At 34.9% G+C, this 23449-nt stretch overlaps 1 protein-coding gene across 1 annotated transcript in view; it reads left to right on the forward strand.

Annotated features, from left to right (window-relative positions):
* The window catches only part of PTPRQ (protein tyrosine phosphatase, receptor type Q), a 202239-nt gene that overhangs the window by 103102 nt on the left and 75688 nt on the right, over window positions 1–23449 (forward strand). The window contains exon 27 of the mRNA XM_023749759.1: window positions 9656–9979. Within this exon, the coding sequence (XP_023605527.1) occupies window positions 9656–9979 (324 nt within the window). The remainder of the gene's footprint in view (window positions 1–9655; window positions 9980–23449) is intronic.

Consider the following 23449-nt stretch of genomic DNA (forward strand, 5'->3'; position numbering starts at 1 on the left):
TATACCCAGTGGTTAGAGTGGGACCATCCAGATTACAACTCCTCAGATCCATAACGGACACACTCAGGGGGCAGACTCAGTGAGCACCAAAGCCCCACTGAAGCAAGTCTTGCCCCAGAAGGTGTCTCCAGCACAGAAGTTCTCCCACCATAGACAAAGCTGATTCTCACAGCCAATTGGCCTGGAGGTCAATTCCTCCCAGTGATACCAACTACAATCAAGGCTTAACTACAACAAGACTGTGCACAAAGCCCATAAAGGGGTGCACCAAGAGTGTCCACCTCAGGGAATTGAGGAGGATGAGCTACTGGGCCCTATAGGACACCTAGCACACAAAGCCACTCTATCTTGTGTGTTGGGGTGATGGTCAATTTGCATATTACCTCTTTATTAGATAGGATTATCAAGTTGATTGATTCTGTATTCTACCATTTTAAAATCTGTTGTTAAACTCAATGAATATTTCATTTAGGATATTGTACTTTTAAATTCTAGAATTTTCATCTAGTTCTGTTTCATTATTTTCATTTTCTGTGTTGAAATTGCCCATTTGCTTTTCAATTATAACTGTTTTCCATTGTCAAATAAAGTATTTATAATAGCTTTTTAAAATTCTTTTTATTCTAATTCCTTATCCTGTAATCTTTTCCTATTGAACACTTTTTCTTCTTGCCTATAAGTCACATTTCTCTGTTACTAGTAATGTTTCTATATGCCTAGTAAATTTTAAACTCATATTGAATATTATTGGTGATGCTTTTCAAAAACTCTGGATTTTGTTATCTTCTTTTTGGAGAGTGTGGCTTTTATTCTGAAATATCATTAAATTACGTCTTCTTTTTCTCCTCCCTCTCTCTCATTCTGAATCCCTGAGAAATCCAAGTTCTTTTTTCTTTCTTATAGAACATTCCCCAAACATTAGGTCCAGGACCTTTTGAGTATTTTAACCTATTAAGGTTTTTAGTTAGTTATTTTGTTTGTACAGCCACAGTCCTTAAAAAAGAGGAATGATTTCAAGTAGGATTTGATTGCAGTCAGCATTGGTGACCCTTTCTTCTTGAATTTTTGCATGAATCCATGCATCTATGCATTTATTTATTAATTTTTCACTTATTTATTTATTTTTTAAACAAATATTTCTTAAATATCAATATGTGCCAGATATTATTGGCATACTTGCATTTTTTATTATCTTCTTTTCCTATTTTACTTCAATATTAACTACTGAGTTCATCATCTGATGTTCTGATACTATAAATCCTCCTTTTAAATGTTCTTTCACTCTCATGATTTCAAAGCTTATATATACATATTTATCTTAAATTATTTTTTCCTAACCTCTTATGTTAACTTAAGCTTCTCCTCCTAAGACATCTCTATTTATCCATGCTAACAAGATATGAAGTACATTTTACTTACTCATTTCTATCCTCAAGTGAAACCCTACAAACCAATATGTCTTTCTCTTTTCATCATCAATATTAATGGCTCAATTTAGTCTCCAGATGTTAATGCAATGGTCTTAATAGAAAATGAACTCTACTATGTAATTGCTCCCCTAAGATTGGCTTCATATGAACTATTTTAAATCAAAGTTGTCATTTTTTATAGTCTCATGAGATAATTTGCTATATACCGTTGTCAAACTAATTACTCTGTAAAACAAATCAACTCAACTCATTTTACCTCCAAATAGGATATGTATAACCCATTTTCCTTATAGTATTCTCAATAAAAGATTTTCCCACCAGAAATTTTACTGAGATACTGTATAAATAAGTTCTGTGTTCACTAATACTTAGTTTAAAATTAATATTATTGCCTTGGTCAATGTAGCTTGGTGGGGCATCATCCTGTGCACCAAAGAGTTGCCAGTTCGGGTCCCAGTCAGGGCACATGCCCAGATTGTGGGCTCAATCCCAGGTAAGTGGCGTGCAGGAAGCAGCTGATCAATGTTTCGCTATCACATTGATGTTTCTCTCTCCCCTGCTGTCCTCTTTCTCTAAAAATCAATAAAAAATCTTTTAAAATACCAATATTATTATAGCTTTTGTTCGTAGAATTTTGGGTCCCTAATTGTCTGTGTATACATATATTGGGACAGGCCTGTTAACTTCTTTTCACAGTTCTCCTTATAATAGACACTTTCTCAATTGCCTTTAATGCAAATTGAATATGTTAATATGGTTTAAATTGTCATACTAATAAGTGTGCCAATCCATATTCTCAGCTTTGTAGTATCACCTAAAATCATGTTTATGTAGCATATTTTGGTAAATACTATTCCAGCTACTCCAAAATCTATCTCTGGACTAAGCCAGAGTACCTGAGAGAAGTGTACCTGAATTAAATAGAACTTCTGAAGAAATAGTTTAACAAAAATTATCTGATAATTATTATGCCAACCCACACTAAGAGATGTTATAAGAAAGAGCTAAGTTAAACTTTATTTACCATAAGTATGTTGTTGAAGACATTGTTCAGTAAATTACAAGATACCCTATTTATGTGATTTGGGGAGGAGAAATATATATTTGATCTCAGTACCAGAGAATGTTGCATATTTCTTGACTATTTAATTTCTTTATTGCCACAGAAATCTATAATGTTGGTTTTTAAATATTATTTGCTGGAACACTCAGAGCTAAACCATAACTTACTTCTAGAATGTATATGGCATATCTATTTTAGCTATTGACTAAATTCTTGGGTTCATTCCATTTGTTGTACTCCTGTTTCTTCTTTTTTTCTTATAAATAGCTATATGGTGGCTCAGTTTTTCCTTTAAGTTTGTACTTTACCAATTAAATCGTCATCTAAACTAATTTTTCAAACTTTCAGTGCCTTTCAATAATACCATACTTGATGGCCCCGCCTTGTTTTTACTTCCTTAGACTTTCTTTTCTCCAGTCTATGACAAACATTTTGTTTCCCCTTATATATCTCTTGTCATATTCAATCTATGTAAACATCTTTTCTCTCACATCTCTACTAATCCTCAATTGTTTTTTCAAATTATAGCTACTATATTTTCTCCTTTTATTGAGCCTTTCCTCTTGGCAACACCTACTTGTACTGGTTTCTATTAGCTAAATTACTTTTAACATATGTATAAAAAGGATCTGATACACTAAGACAACTTGCCCAGACCACTCAATATGAATGTCCAATAAATGCTGATAATAAAATTTAAGTTAATGCAAAATTTATATGTAGTATGCTGAAATTTTCTTTGCACTCAACCTTGTAGAAATTTATATTTTTACATTTATCCATACTATGTTAGTGTTAGTAAACTGTGCTTTTATTTGTGTATGCTCAAATTATGTACTTGTTCCTTGTGTTTCTAAAAGAGTTGTAAATTATTTAAAATTATTAGAGACAAAAATATTCTTAATAAGCTAAGAAAGATTATATTGATACTTTTATAAGTTTTATAAATATAAATGTCCAGACACCTGTTTTACTTAAAAGAGAGTACATCTGTTCAGGAAGATAAAAATATAAAGTCATAAATAAAGAATTAAGGAAACTTGGTCTCCCATGTTAGTATACTTAACCAGTTCAGCAAGAAGTCAATAAAGCTACCATCAAAATTCTATCTAAAGGTTGACAACTTCTAATAGTTGATATTTAGAAGTTTAGAGAATAATTACTTTTTACACACATTTTCATACTCTAAGTTGAATCTATTAAGTAGTCACTAAAACTGACATGCATTTAAACCTGTAACAAATTGTATTTATATAGATCTACAGACTTTTATTTCAATCATGATGAAAGAATTTCACCGATAAGAATAATTTATGAATAAAAATATAATTTACGGAATACCTTGGCAGTGAATGTTGATCGCTTCATCACAGTTCAGTCATGTTTAGAAAATCTAAGCAAGCTGCGTGATTACTCCAGGAAGCATGGAATGATGTGTTCAAATTAGTACCATCTGTGGATAGAAAAAGTTTGAGATTTTTAGTCATTCTTAAAGAATGGAAATCTGATTCTCCATGCTAAAATGAGTGTAATCCTTTTTGTATCTGTAATTCAATAGGGCAGTCGCTTTGAAATAGTCTAGTTCAATACACTGTTCATCAAAAGAGAAGATACTGGATATAAATGAAGGTTACTGCTGGTCATTTATGAGTGCCTCTAAGGTAGCCTTGTTACAAAGAATTGTGTGCGAGTTATACTATATATTTGGCCTCAGAATAGATTTCATTTCTTATCATTCTTTTAAGTACATTTGATTGGAAAATGTGGACAAAATTTCTTACTACATGAAACCAAAGGGCTATTTGAGTGAAGCATACTTTAATCACACAGTCAACACTTACTGAGTGTCAATGTGTCAGACACTGGGGCTCTGTTCAAGGCCCATCGCTGTACCTGTCACATGGAAGGTAACTGCAATTGTTACTCTTTCGTAGCCAGATTAAAAAACAGTTCTTGCATAGACCTTGTTTCTTTGTTAGGTTAAAATACTATCCTATTTAGACCTTGACTTTTTTATAACACTTTTTTGGAAAATGCTAGAGTCTATGGATCAATATTAACCTGCTGAAAATATTTTTACTGTGCAAGAAAGTATAAAGTCCTTTTTTAAAAAGTGAACATTTAAAGGTGAGCTCCTCATAGAACCATGGGCATCTAGTCCTCCCTCCTGTTGAAATGGGGAAAGGGTAGCCCTCTTACTTCTTTCGTTTATTGGATAGCTAATGCACCCCTCTTCCTTACCACTGTTATTTGCCTAGTAAATGCTAGGCACTGGAAATTGAAACATAGAATGGGTGCTTGGTGGTGTCTAGACCATACTCCCTGGCTCTCATGGGGAAAGAGCAGAGTCTATGGTTTTAATGCAAATGAAGAATCCATCTAAAACTTCTCAATTATCCCACTGCACTTAGGATAAAACTAAAACTCTTGAATCTAGTCTAGAAGGCTCAACATTTTCTGATTTTTGGCCTAGTTCCCCAACTTTCTATCTTCCTTGTGGACCAACAGCCTTTATAAAATGTTTCCAAAGTGCCACACTCTCTTCTTCCTCAGAGTCTTAACACACCCTGCTGTTTTTCACCTGGGAAGCTTCATCCGATCTATCAGGTCTCTGGTCAAATAATAATTCATCAGAAAATTCTTTTCTGACCATCTGTCTAAATCAAGTCCCTGTTATACCCTCTTATTCATTTGTTCATACATGTAAAAATATTTATTAAATGCCTTCTTTGTTCCAAGCATTAATCTAGACCAGAGGTTCTCAACCTGTGGGTCGCGACACCTTTGGCGGTCGGACGACCCTTTCACAGGGGTTGCCTAAGACCATCCTGCATATCAGATATTTACATTATGATTCATAACAGTAGCAACATTACAGTTATGAAGTAGCAACGAAAATAATTTTATGGTTGGGTCACAACATGAGGAACTGTATTTAAAGGGCCAGAAGGTTGAGAACCACTGTCCTTCAGGGACAAAATCTAATAGGTAGATGGGCATTTGTGTGTGTTTATACATTTGTGTGTGTGTGTGTGTGTGTGTGTGCATGTGTGTACATATAGTTGCTCAATATTTTTTATAGAAATTAATGTGGAAGAAAAACCTTTTTAGGTCTTTGGTATAAATGGAGTGAAGAGGAGATGAAAATAGGATTAGGCCTATTTGAGGTGGGTTTTCAGGGTAGATCTAGGATTATAGGAAAACAGATATCAGTTCAAAATAATGAAGGGTGAACAAATTAATAGAACTATCTGGAAATAAATTTTAAAATAAAGCCCTTCAAGATTTTGAGTTTTCCTTGGCTCTCTATATTTAAGCAAAGGCTAGATAAGTAGAGACTGGTCATTTTGTGGAGGGAAATTGAATTGGTTTTCTATTGTATGTCACAAATTATCACAAAATTGTTAATTTAAAACGACATGGATTTATTCACACACAGTTCCGTTAAGTCAGGTATCTGGGCATGCTGTGCCAGCATTCTCTACTCGGGGTCTCACAGCTGAAACCAAGTTGTCAGTCAGCTGTACTCTCAGGTAGAGCTCAGGCCCTCTTTTAAGCTTATGTGGTTGTGGCAGAATTCAGTTCCTTAAAGTTATTAGACTGAGATCACTATTTCCTGGCTGGCTCTTAGCCAAAGGCTGCTCTCAGTGACTAGAGATGGCCTCAACTCTTTATTAAGTGGTCCCCTCCTTCTACAAAGCCAGCAGTGGAGAAATTTTTGTGCATTTAATATATCTTTTGCTTAATATATCTTACTTTCTCTTTCATAACTAGCCAAAGAAAACTCTGTGCTTTTATAGGACTCGTTATAAAATCAGGCCCACTGGATAATCTCTCCCTATTTTAAAGTAAACTTATTTGAATTCTTAATTACAACAGCAAGATTTCATCACATCAGCACCTATATCAGTGTTTGGTAGAAACACTGGAAGAAGCTATGTGTATAGTGGCCAATAATCTTAGGGGACATCTGCCTACATAAGGGTGAGACATAAAAAGACAAGTTGACCAAGATCATCTCTAAACTTCTTTCAAATTCTGATTCTCTGATCTTCTAATTCATTTGCCTGTTCTATGGATTCAACCACCAAAATAGACCTAAACCTTTACTTTCTCCATGTTGCTACCATATTGTTTCTTCTTTCTGAACAAATCAAATGGTCTATGAATTTGTTCCTTTTCCTTTTGTACAATTGCCGAACTGGACTTGATAAACTGGACTTCTTAACATCTTATTCTGACAACTTGATGGTTTCCCATTGCCTGACAAGCTATCTGCAAGTCCCACAGAAACAGTATGCCCCCAGGTCATTGTGCAGTCTTTCTATTTATAATTGCCAATATGAATTATAAACTATGGTCGCAGTTAGCTTAGATTGCATTACTCCTTAGAATCTCTACCTTTACAATCAATGAAATCCAATATCACATGCTATCTTTTCTCTTAAAACTTATCCAGAATCCCCAAGCCAGTCAAGTTTCTCTGCCTTGTGTTAAAATATCTTGAAAATATGTCTTTTCTTTAAGTAGTTGAGTTCAAACATAGTGGTTGAGGAATTTGACTGAATTTTTGGAATTCTACTTTTTAGCCAATTCAAAATTTATTCTATAAAGATAGTTTTTTCTTAAAAAATAATTTTTCTCTAATAGTTTTCCCACATAACTAAAGATAGAAGAGGGAGGGTGTTATAAGTAGTACATCAGTGTTTGGTTTGCAATGATCCTTTAAAGATTAATGTTTGCTTAAATGCAGTAATATTTGATGATAAATATTTAATATTTGAAAACAGAGTAATTAAATTTGATCAATTTAATCCAATGGCTATAAGTAATCTCCTACTTGTTTTCATTGCATTAGACTTTCTCTACTCTTCCAGATTTAGGCAAATATACAGCAATCTGTCTAGATAATTCAGTAAAAATTTAAGAGGAAATCTAAAATTTCAACTCAAGTCTAGACCTCTCTTCAGAACTCCAGACTCATGCAACTATATACTATTTCACATCTCCTTCTGGATATCTAATAGGCCTTTCAAAGTAAACATACTAAAAATCAATTCTCAATCTTTCTTCCCAAAGCTTACTCCTTACACAATCATCCCCCTCTTGGTTAATAGTGATTTCATCTTTCTTTTGCTCAGTCCAAAGACCTTAGCATTTCCCTCTACTTCTCTCTTTCTCTTACAAACCACATGTCATACATCAGCAAATCCTATTAGTGTTCCTTTAAATTAGATTTAGAATCTCAATACTTCCTGTCATTTTTGCCACTACATTACTGGTCTAGGCCATCATGATCTCCTATGTTGACTTTACAATAGCCTCCTAATTATTCTCTCTCTTTTCACCCTTGTATCCCTTAGTCTATTCACAACACTGTAGCTTGAGTGATTCCATGAAAACATGTTAGAGCCTATTACTTCTCTATTCAGATTAAAGTAATTGTAACTTACAACATTGTACCAGTACATAATCTGGCTTTCAGTTTTTTTTCTTAGACCTTAACTCCTAGTAGACACACTAGCCTCTATGTTATTTTTCAAATATACCAAGCATGGTTCCAACTTAGGGTCCTTAATAATGCATTTTCTTCTGCTGGGATGATCTTCCCCCAAATTTTCACTTTTACTTTCCTCACTTTTATCAGAAACATCATGTTTTCTAATCAGTGAGGCCTTCTTTAACTACTCAATTAAAATTTCAATATCCCTGTAATTCTTTCTCATAGCGAGCGATTGAACTCCCGGTCTCCTGGTCCAACTCTTGAGGGGACACTTTGCATATTAGCCTTTTATATATATAGATAAACCTCCTTAATGTAAATTACACAAGGGTAGGGACTTTTGTTTGTTTTCTTCATTGTATTCCCTGCAACTACGATATTACTTGGAACAATTGGGTACTCATTTGTATTAAATGTTGAATTCATATGATATGTTTAGGAGTGAGTGAGTTTTCTATTTATTAATTATCTTATTTTTAAGTTTGCATATAGTGTTTATGAATTATGCCATTTCCATATAAGTCATTGTTATCATTCATTCTATCTCAGCCTTCTGAGCAAAAGCCCTTGCATATAGGCATCTCTGAAGGAAGTATCCATACCACTTAGTATATTGTTCTTTCATATTTCTAACCATAACATGCTTATATTTTATATCCAATAAATGGCTATTTCTTTTAAAAAAAGACATAAACCTTATGTATCTTTAATCCCTACATAGGCTCCAAACCTGGCACATGGTATGCATATAGCAAACCAATAGTAAATATGAAATCTAATAAGTGAGTTCAAGTAGGAGCATGTATTATAGGTGATATACAGATGTCTTGGTCTGAGTATTAATATCAGTGTGCTGGGTGATATTCTAGAAAGGGTTTTGTTAATTCTAAATATGTGCAAGATAAAATAAAAATGAACTAAATATTAATCTATTTAATAACCTTTATTTTAAATTATTTTATAATCAACATTTACTATATATAAGATGCCCTTGTGTCTGTCTAGACCAGTGGTTCTCAACCTTCCTAATGCCGCGACCCTTTAATACAGTTCCCCATGTTGTGGTGACCCCCAACCATAAAATTATTTTCGTTGCTACTTCATAACTGTAATTTTGCTACTGTTATGAATCATAATGTAAATATCTGATATGCAGGATATATTTTCATTGTTACAAATTGAACATAATTAAAGCATAGTGATTAATCACAAAAACAATATGTAATTATACATGTGTTTTCCGATGGTCTTAGGCGACCCCTGTGAAAGGGTTGAGAACCGCTGGTCTAGACATTTAAATATAGAATGTTTTTCTTAGGAACTGAACATTAAACATTCAGACCATACCTAGGGAAGGACATAGGACTATATGAACATGCAAGTTTTTTTGTACCAGTGCTTGTATATAAAGCAAAAGTTTATATTGTAAATGAATTGGGGAGCAAAACTAGGAATAAAAATAATCGCAATTATTTTGTCTTCTACCTCTTTGAACCTGTGGTCTCTGTAGCACCAGCTTAATATTAATCTCAGGGCAATTGTAATAAGAAAATGCCACTAGTTACATTATAAGTAGTATTTTTAAATCCCATCTTTTACTTCTGTTTACAAAATGTTTGGTAATTCCAATGACTTTGTATTTTTCTCTTTAATTTTTAGTTCCCAGTGTTCCCACAAATATTTCTTTTTCTGATGTTCAGTCAACTAGTGCAACATTGACATGGATGAGACCTGACACTATCTTCGGTTACTTCCAAAATTACAAGATTACCACTCAACTTCGGGCTCAAAATTGCAGAGAATGGGAATCTGAAGAATGTATCGAATATCAAAAAATTCAATACCTCTACGAAGCTGACCTAACTGAAGAGACAGTATATGGCTTAAAGAAATTTAGATGGTACAGATTTCAAGTGGCTGCCAGCACCAATGCCGGCTATGGAAATGCTTCAAATTGGATATCTGCACAAACCCTGCCTGGCCGTAAGTTTTGTCCTGTATATGTACATATATTTTTGCATTCAAGAAAAAGTTCTTTAATTGATTTTCCATGGGAAGTACTCAAAGTATAGGTAAAGATTGCTCTTACAACTTAAATTTTATATTTTAAAATTAACTGCCTTACTTGCTGTGACATCATTAATGTTAAGTAAATAAATTTCTATTATTATCTTCTGAACATTGTCTAGATAGAATTGGAATGATTTTCATGCAATATATATATGTCCCCCCAAAATGTATACACACTTTGAATGATTATAAAGTCAGTGTTTATTAACATACAGTTCATTTTCAAACTGATGACCATTCTTGTCCAGGCACTGCTGACAATATAAACCAATGGAATGACAAACATCAATAATAATTTAATTTGGTATTTTTGTGCCCTCAATTTGTCAACTGTTGCTGGTTTTGTACCATAAACTTTATTTTTTATGTATCCCCATAAAAAAATCAAGTGGCATTTTAGGACAAATTTTCTTAGATCAAAGCTTAATCAGGCTTCACCCATTATTTCAAATCAGTTAAAGCTGAAAAGGAGTGACAATTAAGTGAGTTATCAACTGTTAAGGTATGGATTCATTTTTGGGAACAACCTATATATACAGGAATAAGAGTATATATTATATACATATATATGTATGTATGCATATGTTATATATCATTATATATCACACATACTGTTTTCTGTTGTAGTTTATATCTATGTGTTGATTTCTACTTAATTAAATTGTGTAAAAATCACTGAACATAAAAATTACTGAGTTAGTACACAAACTAACTCATGTAATAACACATTTACTTTTTTAAAAAAGTAAATCTTTATTGTTCAGATTATTACTCTTGTTCCTCTTTTTTTCCCCCATAGCTCCCCTCCACCCAGTTCCCACCCCACCCTCTGCCACTACACCCCCCCCACTGTCCTCATCCATAGGTGTACAATTTTTGTCCAGTCTCTTCCCACACCCCTTTCCCCCCGAAAATTGTCAGTCCACTCCCTTTCTATGCCCCTGATTCTATTATATTCACCAGTTTATTCTGTTCATCAGATTTTTATTCACTTGATTTTTAGATTCACTTGTTGATAGATGTGTATTTGTTGTTCATAATTTGTATCTTTACCTTTTTCTTCTTCTTCCTCTTCTTAAAGGATACCTTTCAACATTTCATATAATACTGGTTTGGTGGTGATGAACTCCTTTAGCTTTTTCTTATCTGTGAAGCTCTTTATCTGACCTTCAATTCTGAATGATAGCTTTGCTGGATAAAGTAATCTTGGTTGTAGGTTCTTGGCATTCATCACTTTGAATATTTCTTGCCACTCCCTTCTGGCCTGCATAGTTTCTGTTGAGAAATCAGCTGACAATTGTATGGATACTCCCTTGTAGGTAACTAACTGTTTTCTCTTGCTGCTTTTACGATTCTCTGTCTTTTGCTCTTGGCATTTTAATTATGATGTGTCTTGGTGTGGTCTTCTTTGGATTCCTTTTGTTTGGGGTTCTCTGCACTTCCTGCACTTGTAAGTCTATTTCTTTCACCAGGTAGGGGAAGTTTTCTGTCATTATTTCTTCAAATAGGTTTTCAATATCTTGCTCTCTCTCTTCTTCTGGCACCCCTATAATTCGGATGTTGGTACGCTTGAAGTTGTCCCTGAGGCTCTTTACACTATCTTTATATTTTTGGATTCTTTTTTCTTTTTGATTTTCTGGTTGGGTGTTTTTTGCTTCTTCGTATTTCAAATCTTTGACTTGATGGAGGAGGATTGCGGCGCCACCCCCTGTCACGCACAGAGCAGGGCCCATCAGGAGGGTTGGGGCTCCGTACCCTGTCACGCACAGAGCAGGGTCGATCGGGGGAGGGGGGGTTTGAGGCGCCGCACCCTGTCACACACAGAGCAGGGCCGATCAGGGGGTTGGGGTGCCGCCACTCTCACACTCAGGGCAGGGCCGATGGGGAGGTTATGGCTCTACCCTGTCACACACAGAGCAGGGCCGATCAGGGGGTTGGGATGCCGCACCCTGTCACACACAGAGCTGCAGGGCGATCAGGGGGTTTGGGCGCTGCCCCCTGTCACGCTGATCCGGTGCTAGGAGGCCTCGCGGCTCTGCTGATCCTGGTGCTGGGAGGCATATTACCCTTTTACTATATAGGATAGAGGCCTGGGGGCCGGCTGGTTTGCCCTGAAGGGTGTCTTGGATCAGGTTGGGGGTCCCCACTGGGGTGCCTGGCCAGTCTGGGTGAGGGGCTAAGGGCTGTTTTCGGGCTGGCGGGTGACTGAAGCTCCCAACCGCTCCTTTTTTTCTTTTCTTTTTATTTATTCTGGGCCAGCTTTAGCTCTGGCTCTAGCTCTGAGGCTTCCGCTGCTGAAAGCAGGTATCTGGTTTGTTTGCGTTCTATAATCGAAACAATGTATAACTCCAGCTCTGAGATCCCGGCCAGCTGAAAGCTGGTTTCTGGGGTTTTGTTTAGCTTCTATATTTGTTACAATGTTTCAAACTGCCAGCTCAGAGGCCGGCAAGGCAGGCGGGGAATGTTGGAGTCCTCCTTCACTGAAGCAAGCAAGCCTCATGTTCGCTTCCAGCTACCTGGCTGCCGGCCGACATCTTGGCTGGCAGTTAATTTGCATATTGCCCTTATTAGCCAATGGGAAGGGTAGCGGTTGTACGCTAATTACCATGTTTCTCTTTTATTAGATAGGATATAAAAGAATGCTTTTTCTAAGCCTACATTTTCCCTTCATATCTGGAGGATATGAAACCATGCTTTACATCCTTTTCAGTGACTGTAGTCTCTCTCTCTCTCTCCATCTTTCCTTCCCTCCTTCCCTCCCTCCTAGACAGATCTGTCTTCCAAAAGCTTTGTAGTGTATGCTTTTCACCTGAACAAAGTTCTGACACAAAGAAGTACCCAGGGTCTGACTCACAGCTTGAGAGGGGGAAAAGGGAAAAATACAGAAAAGAAACACAAAATAATCTCTCAAAATTGTTCTGCCATCTACACATATTTCAGGACTTCTGCATTCAAGTAAACACTCTTTAAATGTTTTTCCAGAGAAGTCACTAAGGGTAGGTAAAGATTGCTGTTACAAATTTAGTTTAATATTAAAAAAAACCAACTAACTTTTTACCCTTCTTGTTTAGATATTAACCATAATTAAGTAAATGTTTCTATTACTTATCAAGAACACTATCTACATATAATTATGATGGCTTCCATACAAAACAAATAAATTGTAAATCAAGTTCTGCTTTGAGTGTCTGCCCCCTGGTCAGTGCACGTCATAGCGACCGGTTTTTCCACCATTCGGTCAATTTGCATATTAGCCTTTTATTATATAGGATGAGAAGATAAAATTATGAAAGTGAACAACTCATCTGAATAATAGAAAAGACAAAACAACAATACAAGTTGGTATAAAATTACTATTTCAGATATGTGCATTTTATTCTAATAGCACCAAATTGTGTCCAAGCTCTTAGCAAAATAGAACATGTTATCAAAACCTGGAACTTCTGGATAAGGAGAGAACAATTGATAGCTAGTTTGAAATCAAATTATTCACTTTGAATAACTCAAATAAAGGACAACCTAATGAGGTTGATAAATATTATTTTAAAATGTTCTGAAATGGCTTGTAAAATTAGAAAATATGTTGTATTTACTCTCTCTGAGCTAGTAAAGAAGAAAATTTAAATTAAAGATCCAGGGAGCAGAATTGGATTGCAAGCTGAGGATTAAATTGGGTTACTTGCTGAATCTGAATCTACCACTGTACACTAGAGTGAACAAAGAAAACAGTATTCAGCCAACACAAGCTAACATTTCTTTCTCCCACATACTCTGATCTAGATCATTGAAGCCAAATTGCTATTCTCCTTAAGTCATCTGTGTAATAGCCATAACTCTCTACTTCATGCTGAGTGCATATAGATACAAACAAGCACGGAAATTACAAATGGCAGAAATATTTAACTTGCAACATTTAAATCTTGGAGATCATTTTACTAATCTATTATTTTTTTATTACCCCTATACTCAAAAGCAATTTGAGTTGAGTAGAGGGAGGAATATAGACTGGAAAGCTGCTAAGTATCTCTGTGGTGCACAATAGGTACTTAAAATGTTGAGGAAATGTATAACTTTAAAAGAGTATGGGTGTGAAATTAGAATGGAATGAATTGAGACTCTTCATAATGTGCATCTCCTATGGACCACCAGGACTGGAAGACAGCAAGAAAGGAAAATTCCTGGGGTAGCACTTAGGTTGTGAAAACCACAGGATACCGTACTCATGAGGAATTTTAACTACCCAAACATCTGTTAGGTTAAAAAAAAATTCAACAAAACATGCCTCATCAAAGAAGTTTCCAAGGAATGCAACTTTATGATCTAAAAAGAAGAAAAACCAAATAGAGGGCAAAGTATGGCATAGCATTTTTTAAAATAAGCAATTGTTAATGAGTTATTCAATTAATGTGATGAATGCTGTCATAGCAGAAGTAGATATTTTCTATAAAGAGGCAATTATATGATGGTTAGCCATAAATAAATAAGAAGACATAGTTTAAGACATAGAGAAGCCTATTTGATTCAGTTCATTTTTATAATAGACTTTATCCTGCTGCTACTAGAGGAAATGAATATAATTTATTCTACACATGAGGAAATTAGTTAGATGCTGTGGAAAGTCTTCTCGGTTAATTTTCTGAGACTCCCAAGTGTGTAATTAAGACATGTCCTGACTGGTAGCCCAGTTAGTTAGAGCATCATCGTGACGTGCCAAGGTTGAGGGTTGGATCTCCCCCAGTCAGGGTACCTACAAGAGTCAACCAATGAATGCATAAATAAGTGGAATGACAAATTGATGTTTCTCTCTCTCTCTCTCTCTCTCTCTCTCAAGTCAATTTTTAAAAAAGACAATATCTCTCTCTTCTACACTTGTACATTAAAGTTACTAGTACAACTACTTAGGTTTCCACAGACTTCTCAGACCCCATATTACCATTGCCCCTCCCCCACGATAAACCTTTTCCTGTCTCAGTGCATTGTACATTATTCATCTAACTGTTGAAGTGAGCAATCTAGGAATAATTTTTAATTCTTTCCAGCTCTAGCAATCCTCACCACCAAGTCCATATCTGAGTCCTATTGAATTTACTTACTGAATACTTCTCAAATTTATTTTTTTCTGTTAAGGGTCTCTAAATCCAGACCTTTAAAATGCATATCCTATATTATTGCAAAAGATTTCTAAATGGTCTTTTTGTTCCCATTTTATCTATCCCCGTCTGAACTCAGTTTTTGAATACACCTATATGACATGCTATTCCTCTGCTTAAAAGCTTTGATAGTTTTATACTTTCTTGTGTAAAAATCACACTTTTTAGTATGCTACACAATGCCCTCCTTTATGACTTTGCTTATATTCCCTCTATATGCCTTGTTTATTCTTTGTGCTTTAGAATATTTGATTTTTTTCTTACTGTCCTTCTTTGGGAGAGCAGCCTTTTCTATAAATTCCTCTCTCCATTCCATCTCCCAAAACTTGCTCCTGAAATACTGATCATGTTCTTGTCATAATTGTTTATTTCTCTCTCTCTTCTGTGGAACTCTGAGCTCCTTAAAGGCAGAAGTGTCCAGGTGATCATGTCTTATATATGTTTCTACCATCTAGACCTACTCAATATTACAGACTAAATTAATATGGCAGTTGGATTTGAAGAAGGCATTTGACTTTAATGTGAAAGTATTTAAATGTCAAAATTCTCCATTTGCAAAATTGTTCATACTAAATTTTCATCATTTTTCCCTCTAACTTATCTTTCAAATACTTGCAAGGTTATTGCAAAAATTAAAATTTTCTATATTTGACATGTTCAGCTTCCTTTATTTCAAAAAATGAGTATATAATATATATTTAATTTTTTTATTTTCCCTTTTCATTAATATAAGTATGAATTACTGCATATAGAAATGAAATAAGCATGTAGTAAATATAGAAAGATTTTAAGCAATATGTGAAAATAATAAATGCCTCCTTTAAATGGGTTGCAATATTCATTGTATTATTTAAATTATTAACTGAGATAATAAACTCTTAATGAATTTGTATAGCAAGCTGCATCATATAGGTTGATAGTCTATGAAGAAAACAAAGAAGAACAATGTCTAAATTTGGGCTGCTAAGTATGATTACAAAGAGAAGCTATTTGGATAAAATCATAATTTATAGAACATAGTACTAAGCACATAAAATTAAAGTTTTAATAAATCATTCAACTATACATAATTCAAAAGAGCTATTGCCAGATTATTAAATGAGTTTTTCAGAATTTAAATAAAAAAAAACATTTTGAAAGGCTATTACATAAGCACATAGAATGTGTTTTTTCAGTAAAATCACTAAAAATCAAAGGAAATTATAAGGATTATCACTATATTATATTTTAAAATTAATATTATAGAAAACCTGGTTAACCCAACAAAAAGGAAAAAAACTTTCTCCCTTTAGAGCTAGCTGCATTTTATCATTTTTTAAAAAAAGGAATTCTTTCACTTTCTCATCTCAAACTTCAAATCTCATGTTGAATTGAATTTATTTTTAGTCTTCTGAGAATCTTCTTTCTCTTGGTTTAGAGAGAAGTGTGAAGTAGGCTTAAATCTTTGTGCTTTTGGTCATTGACCTCAGTTCAGGTCTGCCTCAGTACCAGCCTTGGGTCTACAAAAATTCAGCTTCATTTTCTCCTACATTTACTAAGGAAGTGGGGAGAATTCTGATTTGACTATGGAAAACTCCCAATTCTGTAAAGACCATAGGATTACTATGTCTGGTGGTTTAGGGTACTTTCTGATTGGGCCCAATAACTGAATTGAGAGCCCTTGGCTGGATGGTTAAAAACAATAACAATAGCTGTGCTTATTAAGTGCTTGCTAGATGCTGGTACTATTTATTCTAAGAACTTTACACACTTTGATTCATTCATGAGCCTCATTCATTTCTAGGGAAGAGCCTGAGATCTTAGAATGCGACTAGAACTTGGGCAAAGCCTTATGGTGGTATGGAAGTAATAGGAGGTGGAGGGGTGCTAAGTAGGATTACAAAGAGGAGATATTCAAGTGAAATCATAATGCAAACGAAATAATAGTAAGCATATAAAATTAAACTAAGAAAGCATTGACTCTACATTTAATGTCAATAACGCATTTTTGTCAGGTTGTTAAGCAAATTTTCTAGAATATCAATAAAATATTTTGAAATCAAATTTGTATAAGCAAATGGAATATCTTTTCCAGCAAAAGCACTAAAAACTAATCAGTAAAGGAAATTTTAAGGATTATCACTATGTGATATTATTAGCTTTGGCAAGTGGGACTAAGACCTGGAGATATTATACAAGTTCTAGTAAAGTAACCCAAACTTCCCATTCCTAAACAAATTGGATTGGATTTTCCCTAACACACATGACCTTAATCTACACTTTTGGTTTCTTTTCTCTTTTTTATTTTACCCTTAATTCATTGCACCTGCATACAATGAATGGGTGGACAAAATAGCAACATTTACTCTGGCCCTAACACTCCATATGTGATAGCCTTATCTGAATTATTTCAGGTTGTTCCTGCACAGAGCTTCCAGGTGTAGCTAATAATGTTTTCCTATGTTCTTATGAAGCATGTTAATCTGTTATCACTTCAGGAACTTTGTGAATGGGAGGGAGTGATGAGAGGGAGAAAACTCTTTTAGTTTACCCAGAATTAAAATAAATGAAAGGTGGGAGGAAACAAATCTGTGGCCTGTCTGTTGGCCGGATGCATGTTCCCATGTTTATCACCAGCTGCCAAGCCCTCCACCACTACTTCCCTAGCCTTCAGAAGCAGTCATTTAATCCCCCTTTCCAGCCTTTTTATAAGAGTTGTAATCACCGGTCATTTGATCTGAAGAGCAATGCCACTACTTTTTCAAATGGTATGTTGACATTGTAGGGCAATGGTTCTTACACCAAAGGCATTAGAATCATCAGGGGGGCTTGTTAAAACACAGTGCTGGAGCCTCCCCAGGCTTCTGATTCAGTGAGTCTGGGGTATGGCCTCAGAATTTGCTTTTCTAATAACTTCCTAGGTGTTGCTGCTGGACTGGAGGTCACTTTTGATAACCATTGTTGTAGAAAGTTGTTTTGTAAACTTGATGCAATTCCAAAAATGATGTTATCTGATTCTAATAATAATGGTACTAACATTGGAAAATGTTCAGTCTTACCTGGCATAGATAGTATTGGAAGTGGTGGGGTTTTGTTGTTGTTTTTTATTTGGTGGTGGTGTTTTTTTCACCCTAAGCCAGTCTGAAATGAGTTGGAAAACTACTAATTAAGCATCAAAGAAAGTCATACAATGAAGTCTAATGCTGGGATGTTCACAAATCATCCTCAGGACTTATCAAATAGACTAATTGTCAGATTCTTAGGCTTGTAGTATTTGCTCTTTGTGATACCATCTTGCAGTTGGGAAATGTAACTATAAAACTAAATTAAAGTCTTGTAAAGCAGTAGGAGATATTTGATACAACAGTAGTCTCCTATACGGGGCAGTGAAATCACTGGGCTCTAGGGAAACATCCAACACCAGGGAAGGTCAGTCGACTAAAACAGTGTTTAATTAGTGGGATATGTTCGGAGATGCTCTTGGCCTGCATACAGATGGTCAATCTACTCGCTGAACTTCTTCAGGGTCCTTGATGCCCTGAATTATATAAGACACAAGAAATACATCCAAACTACCCAGCCACATCTTTAGTCCTGAGAGACTTCTACAACTCAAAGCAAATTCTTCCAGGTGAATCAAAGCCAACTCACAATTTTAGAGGTCACTAACATTTGTATAGTTGAGAAACAATTGAGTCCATGTAGTGGTGACCATAATTAGGAATCTGGTGGTCCAGTGTACCAAATTCTGAAACTAAAATACCCTGAAGGGTAGCCCTTTAAGTAAGCTTTAAACTGAACTTGAATAAATGTGCAGACGATTTAAATCATTTGTGCACAGAGCTCAAGATTTTCTGTCCTTCAAGTGGCTGTCAAATCATTTATTTATTTGTATTTATTCTTGTAGGGAAGTCATTCTAGCATGGTGCACTAAAAACCATAGAGTATTTTCGACAACATTTTTCATCATTAAATTAAATTTACAGGGATCTGCAGAAGGTAAAGTTACTAATAAGTCTTTGAATGTGCTTATTCTGAAAGTGTAGTATTAGACACACCAAAATTTGATGGTCCTTAATCAAAGTGGCACAGACTTGGGGGCATTCAGACTTTTATATGGACTAGGCAAAATGATGGTCTATCCAGACTCACCTTTCAGCTAACACACTTAGCATGAAGACACAGATGGATGGGAAAGATGACCCTGACCCACATAAGACCCACATTCCTGTGCAAGGATAGAAGCATGATAATCAGGAAATGATGGTTGTTAGTTACAGAAAATGCATTATTGTGAAAACCAGGGTGAAAGTGCTTATGAGAGGAAGTGATTGGATTATGGGGAATGAGAGAATAAGGATAGATCATTCTTACTGAGTAAATTGCTGTGATTTATAAGAGAAAGGGTATAGTGATATCTTGGCCCATTACTGACTAGATTCATTTCACAAACAATCCTAAATCAGAATGTGACAGTTTATAGGGAGACAAACAAAGTCTCCCAAGGATGCTTATATGTTACGAAGCTTTTAAACTGGCATATTTTAACTCTCATACCTTTATTGCCATCACCTTCTTTTATTTGGATTGTTGATATTCATAACTGTAATTTTGTATTCCCATTATTTGAATCTAGTACTAATTTACTATACACTGTGATAAAATAGATGATACTGGAATTATGTTATTATGTATTTTGGAATGTTGATAAATTCCAAGAGAAAATTACCTAAAAGAAACTTGAAATTTTATATACTTATAAGTAAACTGTAATATTTAAATAATTTAAAAATAATTAGATACTACTGTATAATAGACTTGAGCACATGGTGTTCTAAATATTTCTCTCAAATTATCTATGAATTAATCAAATGATCATTTTCATTGCAATATACCGATGAAATATATATTATATGCAAATAACATATTCATATATCAGTTCATTTGTGTATGTGTTTGCCTTTGTTTTTTAGTTCAGATTTAAGAGTTCTTATTCCATCAAATTCTAATCCTTCAAGTATACAAATTGTATAATAGATTTGAAGAGAAAGTTTTAACAAAGGATTCAACAAAGGAAACACTTTTGTAACAAAATAGGCAATTTCATTGAATGTACTGAAAATGCAAATGTTTAATGTGATTGTTTCTTAAAAAGAAAGAAAGAACGAAACTGGGAACAAGTTCAAGAATTGGCATTAAAGTACATCTCAGCAAGGAGCTAAATACTTTGCCTTTTCATAATGATGGATTACTGTATAGACTTTAAAATATTTAGTACTATTAGCGGTTACTATGGGCCATGAATTATTTTGAATGTTAGTTTTCTCTCTGCTTTGCATGGGTAGCAGACATTCCCTGATGAGGGCTTTGATTGCTAGTATTTAAGGAATGATTACAGGCTTGACATTTTACTATGAAAGATTAGAAGTTGAATAAGGCATCATACTGCTTTCTGAGCTGGTCTATAGACATATTTGCAAAACTAGTCAAAGTTTTCCTTGAAAAATGGTTTTGGATCTCTCCTTAGTTGAAACCCAAAAGATCCAGATTATGGAGCAGAGAAGATATGGAAATATTTCCAACCACAAGCTACCATCAACATAGTCACAGAAAAGTCTTGTCAACTTTCTTAGCCACAGAAAATTCTCAGTAAACTGTTTGTGATGTCTGGGCAACAATATTGTACAACCTTGTTTGCCTGTTAGAATGAGTTAGGTTTAAAAGTGTAGTCCTGACAGCCATTGAATTGGTATACTCTATCGAGGTACATGAATCAGATAGATTCTAAACATAGTCTGTCCTCTTTTGGTCTAATTTATTTTGACCCATCTTTCTGATATGAGTTAGATACCAAAATTTATAGAGGCCCCTTCTGGTTCTTTCAAAGACCTAAGCAGTGGCATCAAAGGCCCTACATGACTTGGCCCCCATTTTGTTTCTAGCTCTTGTTTGACTTATATAACTTCAGACTCACTGGAGACCTTGTTATTATAGAACATACCAGGCATATTCCTGTCTCAGAGCCTTTGCACGATCCACTTTCCTCCCTGTGACACTATTGCTCCCTTACCTCCTTCAAGTCTTTGTTTAAATGTCATCTGCATGGAGAGGCATACCCTGACCACCATATTTAATGTAGTAAGTTCCATTACCACCCCATTCCCAGTATCCTGCTTCACTGTTTGCCATAGTACATATCACTTCTTAACATGGTATATTTTTACTTATATATTGATTCAAATTTTTATACTATACTTAGATGTTATTTGTCTCCTTCCACTAACATAGAGGTCTCATGCTTCCCATCTCTTTGCTTCTCATCTCTGTCTCAGCACCTCAAAAGTGACTAGCATATAGTATATGTTCACTAAACACTTGTGGAGTGAAGAAGAGCCATTAAATATAGAAGCTCTATATGATAGGTCCACACCTACCTTGATCACTTTCATGGGCTTTGTGTTTTTTTAGTGCTGGGAATATAGATGGTGCTCAATAAATACCTGTTGGTTGGATGAATACATAAATTTCATCGAAAAGCCAACAGAACATTTGGGTATAAATAAAGAGAAGGGAAGCAAAAAATATTTTCCTGTCTAATACCACTTGAAATGTGTGGTCTGTCAGAAAATTGCTTCTCTCGCCATGGTTCTTATAGAGCTAGGAGGCAGGTTTTGCTAAAACATTAATAATCAAGGGGCCTAATAAACTGATACCTTGGTTGTAGCTCTTTATCTTTTACAGAGTCAAATGCAGAAGCCATTGAAATCCACCAAAAATTTTATATTTTTCAAATTAGGTTTCCCCATGAGGAGACTAATGTAATAATTCTCAGTAACGTTATACTTGATCCTGAAGCCCATCCACTCATTTAACATTTTGAATAAAGAGATTCAGAGCTGCTGTTTGTTAAGGAGAAGGTGAGCATATTTCTATGGAATATCCAGTTTGAAAAGGAAAAGGGTTGCCACTCTTGCAAATGGAGTGCATTATTCTGTGAGGACACCCAAAAGCAATTAATTATGCTGAAGGTGGGAGGGCTCTCATTATGCTCATTTGCTATGCATAGTAGCCTGAACAAATTATGCTAAAATTTGAGTCAGTTTTCATAAAGCTAGAAGTAATAAGACTGAACATGTCAAGATATGCAGATTCCATGATCTCTTCTATTACAGTCACCAGATCCAATTCTGTCATTATTAGCACCTCTCAGCTCATGGAATCTCTGAATCCTGGGACGTCCTTTCTTCAGCCCCTCCCCTGGGTGCTTCACTGGCCATTTGGACTGGTTCTCTGCGTCAGTGTTCTGAGTATTGCCCAAAGGTCAGAAGAGATACAAGAGGCCCCGACAGGGACTAGGAGAGCAAGCTGAGTAGGGAGGTGGATAGGATATGTTTGGCACCCCAAAGGCATTTTCCCACAGAAAGTTTGTTATACATAATTGCTAGATTCCTCTATAGCAGTGGTGTTCAACTTTTTTTTTTAATCTCATGGCACACATAAACTAATTACTAAAATTCTGTGGCACACCAAAAATATATTTTTTTGCCGATATAATAAAAATATAATTTTGATTTATTCACACTGGACAGCTATTGTCTTGTTGGCTGTTGTAATTTCTTTTTTTATACAATCTAAAGTAAAATAGGTCAGTGCTCCTAACTAAATAGTTATGTACTGTATGTTTTAAAAATTCTTGCAGCACACTAGTTGAAAATCACTGCTCTATAATAACATCATTAAACTATTTGGATGCTATCACTAAAAATATTTTTATGGGTTGATTTTGCCACTGAATTCCTCATATATTATCTCTCTCAAAAATATGTTCTAAGTACCAATAATTAATTCATAGTTTGAAGATTGTCACTACTATTAACATCTTAAATACCTATCTGGTATATACTTCTCATATTTATACTGCCCCAATTTGTAAGGGATTATCTGAAATTAAAAAACAAACAAACACAAAAACCTTTTCCATCCTATCTCCCTAGTTTCAGTCTCATCTTTCTAATTGCCAGGTAGGCAACTCAATCTTCATGACTTTCTCAGATTCAATGAGTACAAATCCAAATTTATAATCTCCTTCTGTAGTCTTATCCCCAAGAAAAACCAGTATCTATTTCTTAATGCACTGTTGTTGTGAACTCTATCAGCATTCTCCTAGTATTAATATATGAGTTACCTTTTACTATTTCCTCTATCTCAGTTTGTGTGCACATCTAATAAGCTTATAAGTTCTTTTTAAATGTTC

The sequence above is a fragment of the Myotis lucifugus genome, unplaced genomic scaffold (genome assembly GCF_000147115.1).
Source record: "Myotis lucifugus unplaced genomic scaffold, Myoluc2.0 scaffold_9, whole genome shotgun sequence".
Classification (NCBI taxonomy): Eukaryota; Metazoa; Chordata; class Mammalia; order Chiroptera; family Vespertilionidae; genus Myotis; species Myotis lucifugus.